This window comes from Caloenas nicobarica, chromosome 20 (genome assembly GCF_036013445.1).
Source record: "Caloenas nicobarica isolate bCalNic1 chromosome 20, bCalNic1.hap1, whole genome shotgun sequence".
Taxonomy (NCBI): domain Eukaryota; kingdom Metazoa; phylum Chordata; class Aves; order Columbiformes; family Columbidae; genus Caloenas; species Caloenas nicobarica.
The window spans coordinates 4,238,933-4,265,490 of record NC_088264.1 but is presented as its reverse complement, the minus strand read 5'-3'; the positions used below and the strand labels follow the sequence as shown (position 1 = coordinate 4,265,490).

Sequence of the window (26,558 nt, the reverse complement as noted above, 5' to 3'; positions counted from 1 at the left end):
GGTCCTGGCACTTTCAAGTGTTCCCATTGCCATCTTCCAGCTGGACAGTGAAGCCACCAGTTGAAATGAATGATCAAGTTCTACAGGAGAGCCTTGGCCACTATTGTCCATCAGCCAGTCAGGGACACACAAGAGGAACACCACAAGTCAACAAGCTTTGCTGCCAGAGAAGAAGCACCTTGATAGGTCTCCAGGGCAGAGCCAAAGGCTGAGATAAGACCATGCCCTAGGAAGGGTGGTGATAAGGATCCTAGGCTCGGTTCTTGAGAGCTTGTTTCCTCTAGGCCATGGGGAGAGGATGTGTATGGTGCAGTATAGACACAACCTGCTCTGATGTGCCTTATGCTGCACCTGGGAGCGACAGGGAAGAGATGTCCAGGCAACATATGCTGTCCTCATGGTATACAACGTGTGTTGGCTATGCACACAAGACGACAGAGTGGGGATGGAGGTATATCTTGACCTGAGCATGTTTCAGCCCATCAGGGGTGATCTTGAGGTCCCAATACAAGGGTCCATCTACTTTGTGTATGGTCCAAAACTATAGAGCACCCTAGGCCAGAGGGACAGAAAGGATAGGACAAGGGGTGATGGTTTTAGACTAAAGGAGGGGAGATTGAGGCCAGACATCAGTAAGAAATTGTTGCTCATGAGGGTGGTGAGAGCCTGGCCCAGGTTGCCCAGAGAGGTGGTGGCTGAACCATCCCTGGAGACATCCCAGGCCAGGCTGGACAGGGCTCTGAGCAACCTGAGCTGGTGCAGATGTCCCTGCTCATGGCAGGGGGGGCACTGGATGAGCTTTGAAGGTGCCTTCCAACCCAAACTGTTCTGTGATTCTATGAAACACCAGCATCTCTACCCAGGGTCCCCACAAATTTTCACACCAGCACAGATGCAGTTCATAAATTGATCCTGCATAAATTTGGCCCCTGGAAGAAAGAAACAAAATAAAACCTGATTGGGGAATGACCCTCCTCTCTTTGCTGAATAAAATTTAACAATTGAAAATATGTAAACAAGCCCCTCCCTCCATCTGATTTTCTTTCCCTGACACCTACTTGCCGTATGAACGGGATGCAAACCAGACACTTCTTGATGCACTAAACCCACTTTTGGGGGACCAGAGGAGGCCACTCACAGAGGAAATAAAAACACAATGCAGACTGCATTTTCTAGCACCTTTCCTGTTAACTTGCCAAGGCATTTCCCAGCATATGCTAACATAAAATTTTTTTTAAAGCTAAAAATAAACACAATGGAGGAAATGAACAATGTTCCCCCGGTTCAGTATATAGCCTGGACCAAGATAAACAGGAGGCACTGTGGCTCAGTTTTAAAATACGAAGGATGAAAGCAGAATAGTTTGAGTTTCTGGGGTGAAAACTCGCTAGAAGTCTGATTTCTGCTTGACCCCATCAGGTTGCGATTTGGTATAGAAAGCAAAGAAAAGGCCTGATTTGCTGGCAGAGATGGTAGAGAGGGGTTCTGGCACTGGGAGCGAGGTGTGATGGGGGACACCACGCTGCCTTGGTCTGCAACTGTTCTTCCAACCCTCAGTGCCTCAAGAGGGTCCGAAACCAGAAGACGACTTTTTTTTCAAATAAAAGATATACTTTTCTAGCATCAGACGCCTGCTGCATCCCAACCTGGAGATGCTTGCATCTCATCAGCAAAAACATGATCTCTTTGTTTTCCCCAGCCTGCAAAGCACTTTGAGATCTTTCAAGATGAAAGATGCTGCAGAAATACCAAGCTGTCGCATATTTATTATTTTGGCAATGAGCATTTCTAGACCAAAGTCAGGAAACCTCGTTTCTCTGTTGCTTTTGTTACTGTCTCTTTCTTGGGCTATTTTAGGAAAGCACATGCACATACTGTATATACGAGGGTGGGTGCGTGCAGTTAATTCAGTTCCTTACAGGAATAACAGATCTTCTGTGATCTTTTACAGTTGAGTGTCTCTAAACTTCTTAAGATTTTATATTCCTGGATATTTTTTCCCCCCCCAAGACTCCACTTGCCTTATATGAAATGGATTATTAGCCCTTAAAAATAAAAAAATACTTCTGTTTTGGCAATGAAACAGATTTAAAGACATATAATAAGGAGGGGGTGCTTCAATGTTTCCTGACTTAACAGAAGCAGATCCTTTACTGTTACTGAGACTACTGGAAACTGTAAGCCTAACCCCCTTCTAAATATTGAAGCCTTTTGTCCAGAAAAGCAATACTATAAATAGCATTTCCTCCTTCGAAAACTCTGGGGATCTGATTTACTTCAAGCGTTTGCAAAGGGCACGTGTATTAACCTGCGATTCAGCATTCTGCAGCGAAGCCGAGGCCACGGGGAACCCACAGGACGGCAGCAAGAGGAGAAGTCGATCTTAAAAGGCCTTTTCCAACCAAAATTATGATCCTATGATCCTGCCGTGCCCAGGCGAAGGGTACGGCACACAGCTGGCAACACGGGAACTGGCTCGTGCTTCAGCTATAATGAAACTTTAAAAACTTTAAAGAGGAAGAAACACGTCTATTTTCCTCTCTATTTGTCCCTATATGAGCTTCTCCGCATCCATCGGCTGCGTCTGGTCAGTCTGTTCCTCCTTGCAGGCACTTCTGAGGGGGAGGGGGAAGCTCTCAAGCGACGAGAACGCAAAATTATGTTAAAAAACCACATCAGTTGGCTGGGGTCTTAGAAGCCCGTGTGTACATAGCTGTAAGGGCTACCCGGAGGAAACAGATTGCATTTCAGGTGGACGCTGATCCTTTAATGTAAGGCTGAGAATAATATTTATATGCTGACTCAATAAGATTTATGTTTCTGTGTAAATCACACATGCACTTAAAAAAAAAAAAGTAAAAAGCAACTGCAGGATATTCATGGCTTCCAGAGCTTGACATAAATCACTTGTACCACGATCCCACAAGCTTTTAGACAAACACACGCATGCTCATTCATTATTGGGGATGTCCGTCCATCCAGGACCATCAGCAGAAGAAAAATGACAGTAGCAGCAATGTGATGACCCCAGCCAAAGCCCTTCGCTCCTAACACCCCTGCAGCTCCAGCAAAGTTTGGACCCAAAAATCAATATACTCTTTCTGCCTTCTTTATTTAGTGTATCTTGGACAACAATCCCTCCCCATCCCTTTGCCAGCACAACTCTGCAAACGCTGCCTCGCATTTGCTGCTCTGTAAAGACAGGCAGATGCCTGTGGGTGCCAGACATCAATAAATTAAAGTGCTGTTGCCACTATTCTTGTTATCACCGAGTTATGACGAGGGCAGCATGAGACTTGGGGAGGAGGAAGAGGAGACTCAGGGAACCAGGGAAGCTTCATCCCCATCTCCTGCAGTGTGGGAAAGCCTGGGATGGATGGATGGAGGCTGAGCTTATAAAGCACGTGCAGAAAAAGTCTACATTTTGGCTTCAGCAGTAACCCTCAGTGATAACTCCTTTAGCAGAGAGAGCTTGGTTTTCCCACCAGGGAATGGTCCTTTAATGCAGTTCTGTGCAGATGCACAGGCCACGCACAAAACCTATTTTCCTGCCTCCCCTGCAGCGAGATAAGCAAAGGCTATTTACACTGGATTTTCCAACAGCACCTCAAAAGCCACCTGAGAATAGGCAAGAAACACACAGTGAACAGAAAAAAAAAAACCAAACACACAAAAAAACACGCACACAAAAAAACCCACAAAAAAATCCAAAGCCACAAAAAAACCCCACAAAAAAACCCAAACAAAACAAAAAAAAACACACCAAAAAAACCCAAACACAAAAAAACAAAAAAAAGAAAAAACTCCCAAAAAAACCCAAAACACAAAAACCCCAAAACCAAAAAAACACACACCAAAAAAACCCAACAACAACAAAACCAACACAAAACAAAAAACCACACACACACAAAAAACACAAAACAAAAAAACCCAACAACAACACCACCACCCCAAAAAAACCCCAAAACACAAACAAAAAAACCCCCAGAAAACCAAAAAACTCCAGGACTGAAGCACAAAGCCCCAGAATATACAGGGGCTCTGGGTACCCATCAGTACGTGCCCCGAGGAGACCGTACCTGTAGTGCTGGTGGCCTTGTCCCTCCTCGTGTCGCAGGAGGCAGGTGGTGAGGTCAGAAGAGCCTGACTGAGCTGAGGTCCGCAAGGCCACGGCTGCGATGCCCACGAGCGGGGAGGAGAAGTTGAGCAGCACCGAAGCAGCCCAGGGAGATGGGTCCTCCCGGCCATGGGTGACATTGATGACAAGTGGGTTGTGCTGGCACGACAGCTCGTGTATCCCTGCGAAATGGGGCGAAGATGGATGCCGCTAGCTCAGCTCCAAGGATATTTTAATCTGCTTTTGATTTACCTCTTCTGCTCCTCCACACGTCCCAACAGACAAGCTTAGGAAGCAGAAGATGCTGCAAGGGGAGGGACAGGGGACACCAGCACCCAACTAAGCAATGGTGGGTGTCCCTGTCGGGACAGCACAGACTGGTGCCACAGCCCACGGGATGCTCACCCAAAGAGTGGTTCAGCCCCTCTACATCACTCAGCTGGACGGTCACCCTCGACTTGCGCTGGTTGCTGGGGATGGTGCCGTCAGAAGCCAGGAAGACCAGGAGGGACGTGGCCACCACAGGTCTCTCAAAGCACACCTGGGCAGGAGGGCAAGAGAGACCCTGAGAGCGTGCGTGTCAAATACAGCCTTTCTGATCCCGCACATGCAAGAGGGAGAGAAACAGGGATCATCAGGAGGGAGCAGGGTGAGGGGACTGGAGACTGCAGATGTGCAGGGCAGCACATGGGTGGGAAGAGAAGAGGGAAGGCTGCAGGAACAACCCTTTCCTTCCCAGTTCCCCTTCTTCCTTTCACTAGTCTTCCCCATGTGTATCAGTCCTGCCTTGCCATAAATTCACAGCATCTTCCCAGCTTCCACATCTGCTGCTCTTAAAAAAATTGAGCAACACCTGCTCGAGACCTGGCTAACCCCTTTCCTGCCCTCCCTTCACCAGGCTCCGACTCCCACCCTGCACGGTGCCAGCCAGGATAGCGAGGCACCCAGAAATCACAGCTACCTGTCCTGCCACCCAAATATTTCCATTAAAAAAAAAAAAAAATCCAGAATCCACAAATAATGTCTCCAGTGCCCAGAGTGACTGCAAACTGTCCCTCAGCCAACGCGCGGACAGATTTGTGGGATGAAGCCCTGCCTGCGGGGAGAGCCGACAGCTCCCCACTTGTCTGCAGCCCCAAAGGCTACAGGAAAAACCCACAGCATCAATCATGGCAGGGCAGGTGTTGTTCTTTGGAAGTAAGAGGATAGAAATGTTTTTCTCCCCCACCCTGGTGCCCCCCACCCAGCGCTGGGATGTGTTTTGATCAAGATGCATCCTATGGAGTGTTTTTGTTGAGGGAGCCCAGAAACACAAGGCGAAGGTGTATTTTGCAGGAGGACGAGTCCTGGCTGGCTGAGCACAGCCCAAGGAGCAGACTGCGGGAGCAGAAGGGACAAGCACCCCATTTGTGATGGCAGCCCAGCCCCGGGGTGCTTGGTGCCACACCAGGCGTTGCTCACAGCCTGCTCCAAGGAGCCCTCCAGGACACAGCGGTAGCTGCGAAGCCCCAAGGAACCAGCCAATTTTAAACCAAGCACCTGCTGCCTGCTCCTCCAAGCAGCTCTGACGGTTCCTCAGGGGAGGTGAGATGGCTGGAGATGTCAGGTGAGGCTTTCCCTGGACTGCACAGCTTAAGGTGGAGGGTTTAGTTTTGCCCTTCCTACATCTACCTGGAGGTGAAGGACACTGGTCCCAAGTTAGATCAACAGCAGCTGACTTAACTAATAGCCCATTTTTTTTTTTTTAATTATATATTATGTGCCTGGCCACAGCAGGCTATCATCTTAATTTTTCTCCCATTCCCGCTTTCTGTTTAATTCCCTGCATGTTATACATCCTGACTTGCTTACAAGCGATTTTGATTTCTCTCCTCATTGAATGTGTTAGAAACTGAGAAAAAAGCATGGCCAGAGATCTGCAAATCATAACAATTCCCACCTGCAGACAGACCTAAGGTGCATGGCAGACACATCCTCAGGTGGGACAGACAACCGCCCCTCTTGTCCCCAGCCCATTCACAGCATGACCCAGCCTTTCCCTTGCTCATTGGTGCCACCTCTTGAGAAACACTGTAGGAAGCGATTCCTACCACCCAATGAGTTTTGTGGTGTGGCTCTAACCTGGGTGACACAGGTGTAATGGCTTTAAAACAGCCATGGAAGGTGGTGGCCAAACACCATGCACACGTGGGTACCCATGTGCATGAACAGCACCGGTCCTGTACAGGCAGGAGGCTGTAACTGTCAACAAGAAGCTGTCTTTCCTAACCCAATATGTTACCAATCAGGCCAACTCTATTAAAAAGAGGGAAAAAAAGAAAAAAAGAAAAAACAGCATATTTATTACTAGTCCATAAATAATTTTATGGGAGGAAAATAATAGCACTCCTAAAGAGAGCATGGAGAACCAGTAATGAAAGTCTTTAATATAAACATGCGTAGAGGAAGAGAACTGACCACAAGCTCCAATAAAACTGGAACACACTTTAACCCCTGCTGAGAAGTGGGAAGCCAGCTTTCATCTAGGTAGGGCAGACGGGGAGACGGCTGCTTTCTCACCAGCAAAGGAAGAAAGGAGGCACATATGTCATGGCCAGAGACTGAAGCTGGAAAGTAGGTTGTGAGCACACAGACAAGGAAGAAGGAGGGGGGGAAAGCTGTTAGAGGGAGTTCTTTGGAAAGACAGGGGACCTCAGAGGCAATAGCAAAGTTTATTGATTCGGGTTTGACTATTCACCAAGTCACACGAGCGCCTTGGGGAGAGGTCCTCCCTACACGACCTCAAGCAAAGCAGAGCAAGGTGCCCCTCAAACTGCAGAAGCAGCAGCATGGCAGATCCCAGCTTCCCAGTAATATCAGGCACCAGCCACAAAACCTATAAACCATGGCTGTGGTCAAAAAAAAAAAAAAAAAGAGAAAAAAATCAACACTGTAAAAATTGCTTTGGCCTAACCCTCAGCTCTCCTCCGCCCTGCTGGGACAGAGATGTTGGACCCTCCAGGCTCCCTCAGCCACCCCCATGATGATGGGCATCCTCCCAAAGGCAGCCCCTGGGCCCCCAGCAGGCTGTAGGACCAGCATCTTGGGCACAGAAGTGTCTCTTTTGGTCTAGTCACCGGTGGCAGGAGGTCCTGCATGTTACAGCTCGGGGTTCTCAGCAGCAACCTGGAGTGCTCAGGACCTCTCAGGGTGGCAGAATATCTCCAGGTACCTTCTGTTGCTCTTCACAACCATGGGGAACGGAGGCAACGAGGACTTTAAACCCAACTTGTGCCCGCCCTTCGCAGGTGTAATGGCACAGGGCTCCTAGTTTCAGGCACAGCTCTTCTCCTGGCAACCTGCCCCAGGATGGGTTTGCTGTTCAGGACTGGAATGGGGCAAGACCTGCCCAAAGGCATTTGGGGTTTGTGAAGAGTTTGGTAGGACATCAAGTCCTACCCGAGTGGGTTTTAAGACTGCTGTAGCTCTGACAAGATGGAAAAGGATGGGTATTTGTCTAAATGCTGGGGCAAAGACAAGCAAATCTTTCTGCGCCTGACCACACATCCTCACTTACCTTGAGCCAAACTCCTTCATCACCCAAGGGCATCCTCGCCTCATCTGGATCCTGAGCGTTATCTTGGCTGGGAGCACAGGGGAACCAAGCAGCCAGAGAAAGGTCCTTCGGCACATCATGAAGTTGGGATTTACAGACCTGAAAGGAGAGATTTATTTTCACCCAGAAAGCAGCAAGGTAAGTGAAAGAAACAGCACCTACAGAACCTTGAGGAAGACTCAGCAAACATTCAGAAGGATCCCAAGGTGGTTCCTAGCATGAAGACAATTAGGATGTGGGTTTCTAGGCAGGAGTGACATGTCACCACCCACACAAGTGCACAGGAGGCCTTTGCCATTTTAAGGTGCTGCAGATATGCTGTTTAAGCAACCCATGGTGTCTGTGGGGCTGAGTAAGAAACAACGAGCCAAGCTGTGAGATGGTAGGGAAGACCACAGCCTCCTGATTTTGGCTGGGCTGTTGAGATCCAAAAGTGGGATTAATTTGCCCAAATGCCCATTTTCTGTGCCATTCAATGCCCTGTGGTACCCCAGACATCCCCATAGAACTGAGGGGCAAGACCTGAGAGATACATGTGTTGTTCTAGCGAAGCAGACACCTGAGCACAAGGCATCTCGTTGAACATGTACACCTAGGCAATCTGATCATGCTGTAGGTCTCAAGAGGATTGTTCCTCATATCAGGTCAATAGAAATGTACGTATAAAGGGCTAAGCATGACATTTCTGCACATTTCTCGCCCTTCTTCAGCATGCTGGGAAAGAATATACACACATCCCACTAACACCAATATCAGGTGAAATCCCATCCTAGACCTCCAGGCCCTACTCCAAAGCCCATATAAAAGATGGGAATTCTCCCATTGATCTTTTCCTTGGCTTCAGATCAGACAGTTTGAAAGCAGCACAGATGCTGATAGGTGTGTGATTTTATACTTTCTGGCCCTGACCTTATACGGTATTAGATTTATGGGATTTTTTTTTTTTTAATGGACAGTGGGACTACTCACAAACTTAAAGCTGTGCATTTTGGCTGGTAGTACAGTGGTGGTCACTGTTTAGCAAACTGCATGGTCAGGGGAGATGTTCCTTGCCTTGATGAAACACCCTTCCGTGTATAGCAGTTCCTGGGCTTAGAGCTTACTGTAAGAGAGATATGAGAAATGCCCAGGTCTTCTACTGGCATGGGAAGATAGTAATCAATGAACAATTCCAGAGCTGCTCTGAAGATTTTGGTTTTACCTCAGGACACTCTTGCAGCAGTGACTTCCTCAGCTTTACTGCATGGGCTTTTCTAAAAAAGCCTTTTTTTTGGCCATGCCTTCACTCACCTTCACGACAGGCTCTCCAGTGGCCAAGGCAGCAGGGCAGGACTTTGCATCCTGATGGGAGGCGTAGGCTTTCGCTGCCCACAGATCCACGTATCCATCAGGTGTGTAGGGACCACAGTCCAGGACGCTGCTCATCTTCTCGAAGGGCTCACACACACCGTCCCCATCGTGCACGTAGCACAGGCTTGGTTCCCCTGCAAGAACACCAGGGATGACCTGTTACAAACCAGGCTCCGGGCACAAACATCTCCTCCTGTCCCAGAGGTTTGCTGGCCATTTAGCCCTGGGATTTCCCACCACCTGACAAGCTCTATGGATCACTCCAGCTGCAGATCCACATTTTGCTGTGATGAGGTGCATCACCCCGTGCTTTGAAAAGCAGCGTGAATAACATACAGTTTTGACTCCTGCCTAAAAAGGCTGTCTCAATCCATTTGAACTCACCAACACAGTTGAAGCCTTTTTCCTTTTTACACTTCCTGGAACAGCCATCTCCATCCAGCAAGTCCCCATCATCACACTCCTCCTCCAGGCTCCTAAGAGGACAGATAGATGTGTTAACATCACCCTTGACCCAACACTCCTGTGGATCTGCCCAGTTATGAGTGGTTCCATTTTCACAGAAGCAGGGAGAAGAGGAAGAACCACATGTGGAATACGGTAGAGGAAAGAAAACACCGTATCTTGCCATATGATAAAAAGAGGTTGAAAATACAGCATAAGGGAGAAGGCATGACTGTACTGTGACTTTCTTATAAGGGCTGAAGCCAGAACCATAGGAGAAAATTAAGCCATATGCAGTGCAGGAAGTAGAGAACCAAGCATCTGAGTAACCTGGAAGTTAAAGTCTGAAAAAGCTAAAAAATATGGAAAATTGGCATAATTAGCCCCAGATGGAGCAGGTGAACCAGCCTGGCCTGGGATGTCTCGAGGGATGAGGCATCCACCACCTCTCTCGGCAACCTGGGCCAGTGTTTCACCACCCTGATCGTAATTTTTTTTTTTTTCCTTATATCTAGCCTGAATCTCCCCTCCTTTAGTTTAAGACTCCTTGTCCTGTCACAACAGTCCTGCTAAAAAGTCTGTCTCCGTCTTTTTTATTGGCCCCTTTTAAGTACGGAAAGGCTGCAATAAGGCCTCCCCGGAGTCTTCTCCCGGCTGCACACACAAGATGTTCAGGTTGGACCTCTGGTATCGTTTAGTCCCAGCTCAACCTTCCCCACCCCGCCGCAGCCAACAACTAAACCCACGTGCTGCTCTGGTCACCCTTCCCCGGGTGGGACAGGGAGGAGAATCAGGAAACAAAGGACAAAACGGTGTGATAAGAGTTTAAGGGAACAGTGAAAGGAAAAAAAACCCACAAACAAAAAACCAAAAACAAACAAAACAACAAAAAAACCCCCCCAAACAAAACAAAAAAACCCAAACAGAAAACACCAACCAAAAAACAACAACCACCCATAGTTTGGGTTGGAAGGGACCTTCAAAGCTCACCCAGTCCGACCCCCTGCCATGAGCAGGGACATCTTCAACTAGATTATGTTGTTCAGAGCCCCATCCAGCCTGGCCTGGGATGTCTCCAGGGATGGGGCATCTACCACCTCTCTGGCCAACCTGGGCCAGGCTCTCACCACTCTCAGTGTAAAACATTTCTGTCCATTTTCATCATCCTTCACTCACACTATACTCTCTTCACTTGCTAAAAATTATACTCTAGAAATAACTGTGGACAGAAGCAGAGAACTGCAAGCAAACCTCTGCTTCACACTTCTCAGTTGGTGTCCTACTTCTTACTCCAAGATCATGACCTTTGCAGATGACTCCTTGTTTCTAACACTATGTTTAGAGCCTTCTGCTCAGCTTGCCAGAGTCCATCCCAAATGCTCTCAAACTCATTCTTGACAGAGTTTTTGTTAAGATGTACATGAACTAGATGAAACTGAAAGACTGAAAACATATCTTTGTTCCGAAATAGGGCAGAGTTCGATTCTTGTACTTCAGAACATTTCAGGATTAAAACATGACTTAGAGGCCACATTCTTCATTACCAAAAAGTAAAGAGAGGTCTTGCTGATAAATTGAAGGGCACATTAGTTTTTTGTGTGTGTTTTGTTATTTGTGTGTGTGTGTGTGTGTGGTTTTGGGTTTGTTTTCTGTTTGTTTTGGTTTGGTTTTGTTTTTAAAATTTTATTTTAATCTACAAGTCCCTTGAGTTTCTAGAACCTCAGTTGAGAGCTTGGGTTTCTTGACTTACGTGGTCACCTTCCCATCCCCGCAGTAGGGCGCTCCGTGGACGTGGACAAGCGGTGGGGAGGGTTCTCCTGAGGTTGTCCCAGAGACTGCCTGCACCTGGTAGCGGTACACCTGCCCAGGCATGACATCCCTGCAAGAACAGAGAGGACTTGACCAAACAGCAGGAGGAGAACAACCCAGACATCTGCAACAGATTTGCTCACCACAGCTATAGAAATCACATGTTTGTGCCCGGGCGGCACCACAGCTTGACACATATTTTCATACTCTAAACTGCCAGAGGCAGGGACTGTGGGAAGAGGGTCTCTGCCAGGTCATGCAGAGGGGCCTGCCACTTATTTCCCTCGGGTCTGAGCTGGGGAGCTGGCTACATTAACTTGAATGATCATTTTACTAGTCGTGTTGACGGGGAAAATGTTGCTGGGTTTAATGAGCTCCTCAGAGTTAGCCTGGGCTCCTAGGCAAGGGTTGTGCTAGCACAATGGCTCTGCAACAAGCTTCCTGGATGCTGAATAGGGCATCTGCTTGTGGCACTGAATACGGTAAATCCCGTGGGGGGGAAAAAAAACCACAAAACACAAGCAAAACCATCCAGGGATTCAAGGGCAGGACCTGAGAAGGTCCATCAAAACTGCCCCAGCCACCCACTCAGCCTGCGACAGAGCAGCCCCGTCACTCACATGTCGATGAACTGCCGATGTGCCTGTGCCGGGGTGACAGGGGACCCGTTTGCAAAGGGGGGGTCACGGAATACTCTGTACTGGATCAGCTTGCAGGAGGAGCAGAGAGAGCTGTGGGGCATGGAGGTCAGCAAGGCCGTGTCTATCTCCATCCTCTCGTCAAAGGTGTAAATTTTGACTCCGGACACCTTTTTAGGGATGTTGAGCTTCACGGTAAAGGGGACATCACAAAAGGTGTCCAGGGGGCCCAGATGGATTGACTCTCCCTGCTCTGTCAAGACTTCGATGTCGGACAGCACCTTGGGAGAGCCCGTGGAGAGGTATGTGGTCCAGAGGGTGAGGGAATCGGGGTAGACAGGGTGCAGGAAGCGTAGCTCCAGGATGCAGCCGTCTGGCTGGGGACATGGCACCGTCATGTTCATGTGGTACAGGTGGAGCTCCGGACTCCAGGCCTGCAGGCTGGGCTCACAGGGCTGATCCACATCCGGGGGCCCTGGGCAGGAGGGATGAAGATGATGGTGATGAGAACCAGGGGACAATTGACCTCATAGGGGACCCAGACAAGCAATCCTCCCTGCAGTACACCATGGACGTGGTACCACCCATAGAGAGGTGGTAGATACCCATGGTGGATCTACCATAGATGGCAGGTACCCATAGGTGGGCAGATTTGCATAGAGAGGCACTCATAGATGGGTACCAACCATAGAGAGGTGGTGGATGCCCCATTCCAGGAAATGTCCCAGGCCAGGCTGGATGGGGCTCTGAGCAACCTGAGCTGGGTGAAGATGTCCCTGCTCATGGCAGGGGTTGGACTAGATGAGCTTTGAAGGTCTCTTCCAACCTAAACTATTCTACGATAGATGCATGCAGAGATGGTGGCATCTGCCCTAACATCCTAGAAAGCAATAAGCACCACTAGTCTCCCAGCTCCTGGCTAGACATACAAGCACCACATCTGCCAAGCCTTGTGTCCCACAGTCCTTTAAGAAAGAGGGGCAAAAGTGTCAACACTGCAGCTGGTCACAGTGCCACCAACAGCTCTAGAGACAGCCTGGATACAGCTGGGGGACGCAAAGCTTGCTCTGTAGTGTCATGGGCACTAAAGGCTTGCCAAAGGCACCTGAATGCCAAGTCCCTGTGGCTCCATAGGTTTGAACATAGGCCGAACAGAGACCGAAGCTTTTCAGAGGCACATGCTGGAACAGGTCACAGTTAGGAAGGGACCAGGTCCAAGACAAGCCAGGGAAGCAGCTCTGGATGGCTCTTCCTGCACCAGGACGGTGCCCACACTGACCTCAGATGCCCAGCCTGCCTCTCCTGCTGATGGATTAGCACTCAGCAAGAGAAACGTGGGGTTGGGATTTCACTCTCAGAAAGCATCACTTGAGTTCATCATCCTGGAGTTGAAACACCCTTGTTTTCATCAACCACTGGCAGCATTTCTCAGGACCCAGCACCAATTCAAAGCTTTCATCTGTTAAATATCAGTCTCCCCAAAAATATAAAACCTTTTATACCAGAGCAAACAGGGACTTGTGATAATTGCAGTTCATGCATAGGAGAAAGCAATATCCAATAATTCCAGCAGCAGTTTTAATTTGCCAGTGAATCAGACAGGCGAGGGAAACGGGAACCATTAACCACAACTGAGCTAAGTGTTGATTTGTTTGGTATCACTGAATGAGCACAAATTAGACTGTTTCTTTAACTTTACTTTCCCCCCCACCCTCAACTTGCAACACTAGCAAGACGCACTTTAAGAGTTTTCAGACACACAATCTCAGCTACATCCCGACACTCCTCTTGTCAAAGCGTGGGCTACATCTCAAAGCTGTAATAATGCCCGGACTGCACTTTCTCAGCAGCCACCCTCAGTTGACTTCAGTGGCTCGAACATGCAGATGCACAGAACTAACAGAGCCTCTGTCTCCACGTGGTTCAACAGCAGCATGTCCACTACATACAGCCCAACATCTATGTTGTCAGACTTCTACTTCAGTGAAATGCCCCTTCCTTTGACCAGTATCTCTCATTAACGCATTTCTGGGCAATGACTGGGGTTAATATTGGGGTGTTTGCCCAAAGCCAGCTGGCAGTTATCTCCTGGGCACCTAGAAGTCCCTCCTGCCCTAAAAAGCCTCCCGAAAAAGGAGACAAGTCACTCACTAAAAGAAAAAAAACAAAACAAATCATCTTTTTCATTTCCCAGCAGGATCTCCTCTCTCTCTCTGGGGGATTTACAGCCAGGGAAAGAGAGAGATATTTACCTTCTGCTTCTTCTGGGGTCCAGTAGCCGGAGGAATCGCAGACCCGGGGGGAAGAGGCCTCGTGCACGTACTGGCGGAAGGTGCCGTCCTCCGCACAGTCATCACAGAGCGTGTCCTGCTCCCTGCAGACAGAAGACAAAGGCATTGGCCTGTCTCATCACAATCAGTTAATTTTCCATCCATGTTTATCCAGGCAGGATCAGATGGGAAGTTGGAAAAGCAAAGCTAAGCAATCAAGAAGCCTCTGGGCATCTCAACCTGCTTGGAATAAGCTTCAAAGATAAGAAAACGAGAGTGTCTGTGGAACAAGCTGGGTTTAATCTCTCCTCTTCTACGTGTTCTCTGGGTAATCTTGGATGAACCATTGAATGGTCTGTTCCCTACCCACAAAGCAGAGCAAACAGACTTCAGCACTTCAATGGAGCCGAGTCTGGTTGGAGGCCTGTATCTAGTGGAGTGCCTCAAGGATCAGTACTGGGACCAGTATTATTCAATATATTCAATGACTTGGATAAGGGAATTGAGTGTACTATCAGCAAGTTTGCTGATGACACCAAGCTGGGAGGAGTGGCTGACACGCCAGAGGGCTGTGCTGCCATCCAGAGAGATCTGGACGGGCTGGAGAGTTGGGCAGGGAAAAATTTAATGAAATAACAAGGGAAAGTGCAGAGTCTTTTATCTGGGTAGGAACAACTCCGGGTTCCAGTATAGGTTGGGGAAATGACCTATTAGAGAGCAGTGTAGGGGAAAGGGACCTGGGGGTCCTGGGGGACAGCAGGGTGACCATGAGCCAGCACTGGGCCCTTGTGGCCAAGAAGGCCAATGGGACCTGGAGGGGATTAGAAGGGGGGTGGTCAGTAGGTCAGAGAGGTTCTCCTGCCCCTCTGCTCTGCCCTGGTGAGACCTCATCTGGAATATTGTGTCCAGTTGTGGGCCCCTCAGTTCCAGCAGGACAGGGAACTGCTGCAGAGAGTCCAGCGCAGCCACGAAGATGCTGAAGGGAGTGGAGCATCTCCCGTGTGAGGAAAGGCTGAGGAGCTGGGGCTCTGGAGCTGGAGAAGAGGAGACCGAGGGGAGACCTCATTAGTGTTTATAAATATATAAAGGGTGGGTGTCACAAGGATGGAGCCAGGCTCTTCTCGGTAACAACCAACAGTAAGACAAGGGGTAATGGGTTCAAACTGGAACACAAGAGGTTCCACTTAAATTTGAGAAGAAACTTCTTCTCAGTGAGGGTGACGGAACACTGGAACAGGCTGCCCAGGGGGGTTGTGGAGTCTCCTTCTCTGCAGACATTCAAAACCCGCCTGGACACCTTCCTATGTAGCCTTAACTGGGTGTTCCTGCTCCAGCAGGGGGATTGCACTGGATGAGCTTTTGAGGTCCCTTCCAATCCCTAACATTTTGTGATTCTGTGACTTCCCATGGCGATGCCTCTGCAGTTAGGTGGGCACAATTGGGTCCATCTCTGCTAAACCCCAGAGTCAGGTTTTGGGTCTCAACACTACTGTAATACAAAAGGGTCACAATAATGTCCATGAAAGGGGGTCCCACTGTGTTCTCCAGGAAAGAGATAAGGTCCAGCCTCAGCCCCTTTCCTTGACCAGTTCATCTCAGGGGATGCAGGACCCTTACCCCTGGACCAGTTCCTAACCTGGTTATGAGCAAGAGCTGGGGATGGATACAAAGACCCAGCACCTGCCTTATAGACCCATGGTTTTTTGCTCCTAAACCACTCCATTCCCCACCAAAGCAGTTTGTCTGGATGACTTGAGGCCACCCAGCACTCAGAGGCTCTCATGCCTGGGTGGGTAACAGGCATATGTTCTTATCCCCAGGCCAAAGACCCTTCATGGAGAGCACCAGTTCTTTGAAAAGGCAGCAAACACTGACCCAAAAGTGTCCCAGATGCCCTCCAACAGCATTTTTCTTTTAATTGCAAGAGACAGCTTTGTGAAGCAGCTTTAAAACAAGTTCAAGAGCTCTTTAATGTGCGCTTTGAGTCCCCTGTTAAAAGCATAGACCTAAAACCTAGAGGAAACCAAAATGTTTTAGTAAGAGGAGCTACTGAATAGAGGCATTGGTGGTGTGTCCAGGTCTCAATGACTCTTAGCATTGGGGAGAAGGACAGCCACGCGGTGCTCAGGACCATGCACTGCTCATCAGCCAAATAACTCTGGTTCCTCAACCTTGTTTCTCCAGCTCAAAAAGTTTCCTGACTTACCCCCAGTTAGTTACACCATGAGTCCGTGACAGCGCTGGGAACAAAACCCAGCTCTTGCGGTCTGAGCTCCCTGCCTTAACCACAAGGTTGCATTTCCTCCTGGTAAATAGCTATTTTATACAATAAGTGCTAAATGAAGCTCATTTTTCATTCTGTGATTTCACTCTGGGGTTTAAGAATTGGCATTACTTCCCCGACACTCTTTGGCTTCTCCCCCCGGCACCCCGACAGCAGAAGGCTTGCAGGAGAGCCCACATGCCAGCAGGGCTGTCACAGAACCCCGGCTCTGCTGGAGGTGACCAAGGGGGAAGGAGATGGGGAGTCCTGCACCACAAAGGGTCCCTTGTCCCTTCTAGCAGGCTCCTGTGAAAGCCCAAGCCCACGGCAACAGCAGATCCCTCACCTCTCATGGATGACGCCGCTGATAGGTGGCAGCCAGTAGATGCTGAGAGAGTCCCACGTCTGTCTCGTGACCATGGGTGGGATGGGGATGGGCGTGGGCTTCTTGCTCTGGCCCCAGCGCTGGTAGACCAAGTCCAGGTAGCAATGCATCCGGGCCACTTGGTTGGGAGTGAAGGTGTTGGTGCAGTCATCATCTGGGTGGAGAGAGGTCAGGCTGAGGGTGGCAGGGACCGGTCATCGGGGCACGGCAATGTGCACCCTTCTTGATCTCCAAACTCTCTTTTGGGGACCTCTGGGGAGACCTGGGAGACACCAGCATGTGGTGGCTCTCCTGTCAGGACTCTCTGCTGTCATGTGTCCCCAAAGCCACAAGATGGCACTGCCTCAGCAGGTCAACAGCCCTGCACTTGCCACTGCAGCTCCAGAACTCCTTGTGGCCTCAACATAAGCTCCCCCCAGCTCTAAGGCCTGGGCAGTGCCACCATCCTCATGGGACTTGCAGTAGGTCAGCAGGGAGGGACAGAATTGCTCTTTAGGCTTTGGTCCTCCTGGGCTGCCTTTGGAAACCAAGCTAAAAGGGCTCAACTCAAAGGTCCAGAATTATAACAGTAGTAGCAGTAGTAGTAATAATAATAAATAATAGCAATAATAAAGTTCCTTCCAGACTGAAGAACAAAGGCACACCACCATGCAGATAAGAAGGGACTAGATGCGTGTCCAAGGACAGACCGTCAGGGAGGGAGAGATGAAAACAACCTGCAGCAAGAAAGGGGCCAAGAAGCTCTGCAAGCACAGGCTGCAACATCCCAATGTACCAGGAGGGACTGCATCAGGTGCAGAATGAGGGAAGAGAATATTGGTGGAGGCAGAAGGGAGAGAAACCCAAGTTTCCAGGGAAGGTGATCCCTTTTCTAAGAACAACCACTCACCTGTGTAACTCATGTAGTTGTTGAAGGGCGTTCCCGTGAAATACATCTGGCCACAGGTGTCATTGGTGGGGTCTGGATCCCGACAGAATTTGCTCTTTGGGGTGGGGGCAGTGTCGGCACAGAGGTCGCCCGTCTCCATGGATGGAGTTGTCTCCCTGCAGGGATCGTCACAAGATTCCCGCTCGCTCACTCCCTTAAAGACGTGGTACAGCCCCAGGACATGGCCCACTTCGTGGATCATGGTGTTGGTGTGGCCATGCATACCGTAATAAGCAGGGTTGAGGACAACTCCGCCTGGAATTGCAAGTGCAGAGAACGTCATCCAGAGAAAGAGGGAGTAGGTAGGTGCTGTCACTCACCTGTACTAGACAAAATTCATCTCGTGCTTCCAGGTCACAAATGAGGTGCCAGATGGAGACCTGAAGATGGACGTATTCACCCTCTTGTATGACAGGAAGAGATCTCCTCTGCCCTCTTGCAGTGGAATGAGGCGTGTGCTATTTCTTCCTCTTCTGATCACACCACTCTCCTCAACATCTTCAATCATTTCAGCTACCATTTCCCCCTGTATCTTTTTGCATGTTTATAATTCAGTGTCTGCTTTGGTTCACACTTCCAACTGAAAGTGAGGTTTGGAGCCAGGGTGCCAAACTGAGACACATTGTGGGTTTACAGGGATAAGTTTTTATACCAGAGAAGACCTTCCCTAGCCTAGATAGGTGGCTGAAGCACATGAATCCACATGGCAGGAGAGGAGGACAAGGTGCTGACCAAATTCCTGAAAAACATTTGGCTGTGCCAACTAGAAGCCACCTTCAGCACAAGTCCGTACAAAGATCCAAACACGCTGCCTCCAGCTGCTACTGAGACAGCATCAAGGGTCTGCTGCTTCACCCACCAAACCAGACCCTAAGGAGTAAATTTAAACTCATATGAGGTGCTGTTGCAATCCACTAAAACCTATACCACAAACCTGGCTCAAATTCACTGTGTATTTTGGAGTGGGATTTTCCAAAACAGAGCTCGTGAAGATCTCTTCTCCTCCTTCAAAAAGGTTTGTGTGGGCAAGGTGCTCCAAGCGAACCAGGCCAGAACCCCTCCACTCAGAGTCCTACACCTCTTCCCTGTGGCACCCCAACCCATTGACTCAAGGGGGCACAATGAGGCAGATCATCTCCAAGCCAGTTTAGTGCAGGTTCAACTGTCAAATATGCTGGAACATGGGTACGGACCAAGTCCACCAGAAACTTCCCAGAGCTGGATGGGACCCTGACCCTGCCTTAAGCTGCCCGTGAGCTGCGGGACAAGGTCCTTTTCCTCTCCTGCCCACCTGCCTGCAATGGGAAAAGCAAGGATCAATGATGCTGAGGAAAGCCAGGTGGAGCAGAGCCTTCCCTTTGCTCGCTGCCAGCATCTCCAGCTCCTGACCTGGGATGTCACACCCTGTACCAACAACTTTGTGCCACGTCTGCTGAGAAGCTGTCCACAGACGATGCCCAAGAACAAAACTTACAGCTCTTCTCTGGTCTCCTTTTATTTCTTTATTTTGCCCAAACAAAAAATTTCTTGGAAAACTCTGCAATTATCTCCCTGCTTTGTGATTTTTCACTGGCCATTTCCTCCCCTTTCTTCTTCTCATTTCCTTGCTCCATCCACTTCTCCATGCTGTCTTATGGTGCAGGAACAAGGGCTGGGGAATATCAGCAAGACGAGGGGGCAAAAAGCAAGCTGCAGGCAATACCTCCATGGGATGGGAGGCTGGTTTTACCCAACTACTTTTAGCCTAGGCAGCTTGGATGGCAGCACAGTGAATAGTTGGGTCCAGCACAGCTTTCTCTCCTTTGCAGGGCCCTGGAGAACTTACTGTGCCAGCTACCTCACAGCAGAGCCTCTGCTACTGAATCTCTGCTGCTGATTGCTGCCCTCTCCAGCAAAGTTAAAACGGGCAGAGGGCCACCATGTGATCCCATCTCCAGCCACAGCATAGACCACTCAAAACCTGCTCCTGAATCAGCTCCGTGTGCTACTGGACAACTTCATGTCCTCAAGTACAGGGCATTCCTTCCAACGGGGCTTTCTTCATATCACTGTGTCCCTGGCAGGACACCAGCAAGACCGTGACTCCTCTGATGGAACCACACTGGTGGAACACTGGTTTAGGGTTGTAAAGGGGCCTTCAGAGATGCCTTGAGCAATTCTCTCAAGCCCAACAGGGTTGCAAGTGGGTGAAGAAATAAGGGTGTCATCTTCTATGGAGCATCCTGTGTGTGTGGCTCATGGAATGGCTGAGAGACACCACTGACCTGTGAAGTGCACCATTTCTTAATTAAAAATTCACATTTGTTGTTGTTCTTCCCTACAGTGCAGACCTTATGCCCAGGGCATCTCAGCTTAAGGCAAAGGATGGGTCACAAAGTAGCTGCATTCACTTTCTCTCCAGCTGTAAAAATACCAGAGCAGAGGACTTTGCATCCCATCAGTCATTCCTTGCCCATTTAGTTGACTGGAGATGGGCCACAAAAAGGTACAAAGGTGGAAAAATCCTTTTGGGACCTTCATGTTGTGTCCTGTCAATAATTAGTGTTTTTGCAAGCCCCTCGGTTACCAGGCTTGTAAATGCTATAGATAGCAAAGGGCATTCCGTTGATGGAGAACCCAGTGGGCATATAAAAAACTCCTGCTTCTCATTTTAGTCAAAACATGGCATGAGAGAAGAGAGAGCAGAAAGAAAAGGCATCTCTGCAGCCAAACCCAAGCCTGAGCAGGCAGGGAGCTGCCTGCCCAAAGGTCTGGAAAGAGGAGTATGCACGGGGAAAGAAAATAGCGCTCATAAACAAATAAATGAGATGCGAGAGCCCTGCACGCATCCTGTGGCACTAACCACGAGGAATGGGGCTGAGCACTGGGGGCACGGGAGGCCCTGTGACCAAGTAGCCTCCTCCAGCAGAAACTCAACACTTCCCATGTGGGAATAAATGGGATTCCAGCACAGGGAGGGAGAAAAGTGTCACAGAGGAGGGATGCCAAGGCTGGGATACCCCTGTCCCTCCCTCCTCTCTGCTGGCTTCCCCATCGCATTCCTCCTCCACACTCCACAAAAGGACAGTGATTTTTAGGGGGTTGTTTTGTTTGTTTGTGGGGTTTTGGGTGTTGCTTGTTTTTGTTTTGTTTTTGTTGTCGTTGTTCTGGGTTTTGTTTGTTTTTTTTTTTTGGTTTTTTTTTTTTTTTTTTAACAGCTAATTAAATGCCAGGATTAGAAACAGCATGAGAACACTGCCTTGCTTCCAGAATATCCCCATCCCTCCATTCCCTGTCCCTACAGCTCCCTGATGAGCTGGGAGAGCTCCCAGCTTTGGACTGGGAAGTTGTATTTCCCCTCTGCAGGGTCCTGGCTGTGAAGGCAAGATGTGGAAGTGTTCATAACACCGCGACAAGACCAGCCTCCCCTCTGTCTCCTCTGCAGATCAGGCTTAACTTCTCCCCTCTCCCTCCTCCTGCCCTGAGAGATGGGCTAAGCTGGGCTTTAAGTGACCTCTCCCTTTCATGCCTGAGAACCAGCCCAAGGAGGCCCCCAAGGTCAACATTTATACAACCACACTAAAAACTTCAATATCATGTCCCTGTGACACCAAGAGGGTCCAGCACTCCAAGGCAGGTGAACAAGAGTCTTCTATGGACTTGCCCACCCAACTGAGGCCAAGCAGCTGAAAAGCTTCAGGTCTGGCCCCACAACAGCATCTCCCTCCAGCCCAGACCTAGCAGCTAAGGCTGCAGAGCTGGTGATGTCCCCAAAGACAAGCCCCAACTCTGCACGAAGAACAAGAGGTGCCCGGTCCATTAGCACTGTTGTGAACCCCACCTTCACTCACACATCTCTTGGAACCTCCCAGCCCCAGGACCTTGCCCTGCTTCCAGCCGTGACCAACTGCAATGGTGAAGACCTCTGGTTCAAGCCAGCCCCCAGTAAGCCAACCTGTTCCTGGGTCAGGACTGTAGCAGAGGACACACGCTTGAGCAAGCACAGGATCTTTAAACAGCAAACCACAAAGCTGAACCTGTATCATCGGGCCAGTCTTCCCCAAACACTGAGTCACAGCAATTAATGGAACAAACGCATGACGGTTAGTCAGACAGGAAGATGGCCGTTGCTTAAGGTACCTTTGATGGAACATCTGGCCCTCCTTCAGGATCCACTGATCTCAGCCAGATATATGAGCTGGCCTCAGCTTATATAACTACAGAAAGTATTTATAACATCAAATATTCACAATTCCCTTGCCTTTCGACCATGTTTATGCAAATACAGTTCACATGCAGATACACATGAAGTTTAAAGCATCTGCATTATTACATTTTTAGGGGTTTTGAGGCAAGGCACTGTGGAAAGTTAAGTTTTTTTGGTTTGTTTTTTTTTTTTTTTTTTTTTTTTTTTTTTTTTTTTTACACAGGACAGGACTTCTTTGACTCCTTCTGTTTTGTAGTTTAAAAGATTTACTTCTAAGTTCTCAGAAAATTCATTCCAGACTCCAAGCAAGAACTCTGAATTTGAGAGGAGCTCACTGTGATGATGGTGGAAAGACTGAGACAGTATGGTTAGAGGGAGTGGTGCAAACGGACCTGAGACCTTCCACCTTTGTTGCTAGCTAGCTGCAAGTCATCCCTGTCTAGGAGCTCCACAGCAGTTGAAATATTGCCTATAGAACCGTCATAGCCCAGTTCACCCTCTGCAAGTCAGTAATTCTCTCTTACGTTTCAACAAGTTTAGTTGCTGTTGGTTGGTATTAGTACTGTTCTGACATGGTAAACCATCTCTAAACCTTCAGAGAGGCTGCCTGAAATTCACATTTTCTCAGGAAAAATCTGGAGGAGAGCAATAAATCTGAGTCACCAGTATAGGAACAGTCGCTTAATTTCTGGTAGCCCCAAACAAGTATAGGTGAAGAGAAGGGAATGAAAAAACAATTTACTGAAGACTTCCAGAAGGTGAGGAGGACCCTCTTGAAAGACACACTCAAGGGCCATGAAAGAATTGTTTCTAAAGAGTTTAGAGTCCAGACAGCAGGTTAAAATAACATCTAGAGAAGGTGCCCGGTCCATTAGCACTGTTGTGAACCCCACCTTCACTCACACATCTCTTGGAACCTCCCAGCCCCAGGACCTTGCCCTGCTTCCAGCCGTGACCAACTGCAATGGTGAAGACAATGGAGAACAATTTGGAAACAGTATGTTTAGTGAGCTTTGGGATGAGAGGAAGAGTTGAGACGGAAGAAGGGAATGCAGTTGGAGACAAAAAGTCTCACAGTGATTCTCTTGAAACACCTAAGCAAGTCCAGTTCAGAGAAACAAGCAGAACACAAAATCTGACCAAGAGTATCTGGAGCAAAAAGGCAGGTTGTCTTCTTGGAGAAGTTGAGTCAAGCTCAAAGAGCCTGTTTGATTCAGTAGGAAAACCAAAGCAGGAGAGGGTCTGAACTTGTGTAGGGAAAAATCAGCATGGCATTTCTGCTCCATGGGAGCAGGCAGTGACATGGGGGGAGCAGGGCCTGCGTGCTGACCTTAAAATATTAAGGTCAGGATAGACAGGAGATTAGCAAGATTTAGTGCAAGGGAAGGAGTCTGTCTTCTTGGAGACAGGTCTCTACACAAGAGAGGGGTCTGTCTCCATCCCTGGTCACTGGTAGATTTTTAAAGCTTGGGAATTTTTCCTCAAGCTACTATTCAGTCCTCCCAAGGTTTTCCTTGACCTTTCCTCACTGCTTTACCTTCACGTCTACTCAGACTCTCCAGTAGCCTCTTGCGAAGGGTTTTTGACAAAGACCATATATTCATGACCTGGTCAGTCCTAAGTTTCTTCTATGCTGGACAATAATATATGTTGTGTGCAGTAGAAAACACTTGATGATGTGGTGGGGCCTACTGTTTACAGAGAACAGAGTCCACCACCCAGCCTCACGAGCTCATTAAACCCAAAACTAAGGACAGCCTTGAACCAAAGTCTTCAGTCTGTGCCAGAGCCTCAAAGAAGTTGAGATCCAGCTTCATACTTCACAGCTCTGGCACCAGAGCCAAGACAACACCCCTTTCCCCTTGAACCTCCGCGGTCAAACCATGATCCAACATTTCCAGATGGTGCCACCTCTTCTGTCCCTGGCTGGACACAAACTCTGACACTGGAGCTAAATGCAAGCTTTTGATGAAACTAGTCACCCCAAATACCCTTCTGTACAATTTCTTGTGAGCCATCGGGAGGGGTTTGAGAGGAACACGTGGGGCTGAAGCACTTGCTGTAGTAAGATGACTGTCAAACTGAGCCTTGGAAGTGATTTCTGGAAGCTGAAGGAATAAATTTCATGGAGATTTGCCTTCCTCAACAAGCAACTGTAGCAATAGACTATTGAAAAAACAGTCCTGAAACTCATTGAGGGAGGGAAGCTGGCAAAAAAGAACTTTAAAACACATCTTTAACAGCAGTGTAAAACTTTTAAAGGGTTGAACATCACGCACTTGTAAAAGCAGAAGGTCTAGGTCTGCTGTGCAGGTGTCAGGAATAATTATTTCCAGTTACTTATTGAGAAACACTTTAGATGTTTTGACTGCAAAGTATAAAGGGCTTTGCCAGAAAAATTCCAAAATTGAAGAGGTGGAGGGAGAGGCAGGAAAAAGAGACACAGAAGTAGGAGAAAATACACAGTACATTTACATTCTAGTGAAACAGTTGCCGTTTTGACTACTTTGTAGCCTGCCAGGACTGATGACCCAAAGGTTCTGCCTTGAGTTCACTGAAGCCAAGGAGAACCTTGCCTCCAGCAGGTAGTAAGCCAAGCTATAAAAAAATCATTTAATTTGATAGTCACCCTCACATTTGCAGCTGGATTCAGAAGTGGTCTGTGATTACTGTCTGGTCAGCTCTGGAGTGCTCAGATCTTGAGTCTTGGCTCTGAAATCACTGACAGTCTTGGCTTATTGTTTTGTCATTACGTGCTGCAAAGCGAAGTTCACCATTTCCAAAATCCTGGAAGATAGACCTGGAAGGTCCCAGACAGGCCAAATGCAAGTCTAAACCCCTCTCCAGAGCCTGTACTGATGGTGAACCTGCAGCGCTCCCCAAGCTCTCCATCCTACTGTCTCACTGCCTTCACCATTAAAAGTTTCTCACAACAACCTGGAAGTCCTGACCACCTTATCCACATGGACACGGGGTACAGGCAGCTCCTTTCCTTACAGCAGCAGCTCTTGGAACACCCAAAGCCTGTTATCATTACCTTCTCATTAAACACTCTCAATGTTGAACCAAATCATGGCAGCCTCTTTCTGCAAAGTCAGCCAAGAGAGAGGAAAACAAACAACCCTGAGACCTCACGAGTGGGGTAGCTTACTTACCCAGGTGACTAAGGGCCTCTTTATCCCATGGCCAAGTGGCAGCACCAGCCAACTCTTCCCTCACTGAACTGGCAAAGTAAACGTTGAGGAAGTGGGTGCTGTTCAGCTGCAGAGCCTCCTTCAGCTCCTTCACACTCATGTAAGCCCTGCAAGGACAAGGGAGAGGAGATAATCAGCATAAACTTGAACACAGCAAGAAGGAAAAACAGGAACCACTTGTAGATAACCTCAAAAGGGTGCAGCAGACTGGAGACTCCACCCTCAACTCCCTGAAACCAGCAGCATTTGGTAGGGTGCGGCAAAACTCAGCAAGTTTCAGCAGGATGTTCCATGACACTACTAATTCTGCTCTGTAAGGGGCAAGTCCTGCTAGCGAGGGGTTTGGGTGGGAAGCAGTCATGCAAATCTGAAGAAGTTCTGCTGATTACAGTAGTTTTGTTGACCTATTCTACTCTTAGGCAAAGTTTTCCGACGAGGACAGAAGAGACGCCAGAGAATAGGATAATAGGAGGCATAACGGGAGAAGAAAGGAAATGCAGAGGTCAGTCCTGCTAGGGAAAAGAGACATCCATTTCTAAACAGCACGGGAAAGTAACGAGCTGGGAGAGATGTGTAGGCAATAGGTATTGTAGCAGAGCAGTAACACCCATGGGTATGTCTGCGTATCCATGAAACGATCCTCACAACATGACATGTCTCTCAGCACTTGGAGAAACAAATCCAGCAGTCAGGAAATTTAGGTTTCGCTGTCCCCTCTGCACAGGTCTCTGTTGCATTGACTGGTACACCAACAGTCCCAGCGTTGATCTTTAGGGAGCTCAGGTCCTCAGCTGTGTAAAAGGAGCAGGATCTAACTTAATAATAACAATAACAATTCCAATAATAATAATAGCAATTGGGTTGTAGGGCCTTGGGCTGTGCTGAAAATGCCAGATACTCTTTTAAATAATGTACTACCATTTCTACCATCAGTGCCATTAACCTCATGGGCTGAGACAGCATTAGGACAGGTAGCCCCTAGAAGACATCATCTCTAAGTCTCTAAAAGGTGTTGCTCAGTCTCCAAAATCTGAGGACCCTGACCTGTGAAGCTATGAAGAGATTCTAAGCAAGGAAAAAAAACCTCATGGAAAGGCTTCAAAACATCACTGTGGAATGATGATGGAAATGCACCATTGTGGAAATATGTCATAAGAGTGACTAAACCTGCAGCATAAGGCCAACAGCAACATTAAGGTGGTGGAAAGCATTTCACTTAATTCCCATGCTTCCAGGAGCAATTGGCATCTTTGAATTGCAGGGAGATATTATGAAGGGAACGCAACCGTTTCTTTACACTGGACTAGCCATGAAGGCACACCAGCTATATTTGAACAAACAGCTTCTGTAGAAGTGGTGTCCATTGGTGTATTCCTCAC

At 48.5% G+C, this 26,558-nt stretch overlaps 1 protein-coding gene across 1 annotated transcript in view; it reads right to left on the bottom strand.

Moving 5' to 3' along the window:
- The window catches only part of PAPPA2 (pappalysin 2), an 89,732-nt gene that overhangs the window by 36,712 nt on the left and 26,462 nt on the right, over positions 1-26,558 (bottom strand). The window contains exons 3-13 of the mRNA XM_065649067.1: positions 25,141-25,286; positions 17,761-18,054; positions 16,833-17,025; positions 14,206-14,327; positions 11,936-12,428; positions 11,257-11,385; positions 9,447-9,538; positions 9,003-9,196; positions 7,674-7,811; positions 4,523-4,658; positions 4,080-4,299 (exon numbers count right to left, since the gene is read on the bottom strand). Coding sequence (XP_065505139.1) covers positions 4,080-4,299; positions 4,523-4,658; positions 7,674-7,811; positions 9,003-9,196; positions 9,447-9,538; positions 11,257-11,385; positions 11,936-12,428; positions 14,206-14,327; positions 16,833-17,025; positions 17,761-18,054; positions 25,141-25,286 — 2,157 coding nt within the window. The remainder of the gene's footprint in view (positions 1-4,079; positions 4,300-4,522; positions 4,659-7,673; positions 7,812-9,002; positions 9,197-9,446; positions 9,539-11,256; positions 11,386-11,935; positions 12,429-14,205; positions 14,328-16,832; positions 17,026-17,760; positions 18,055-25,140; positions 25,287-26,558) is intronic.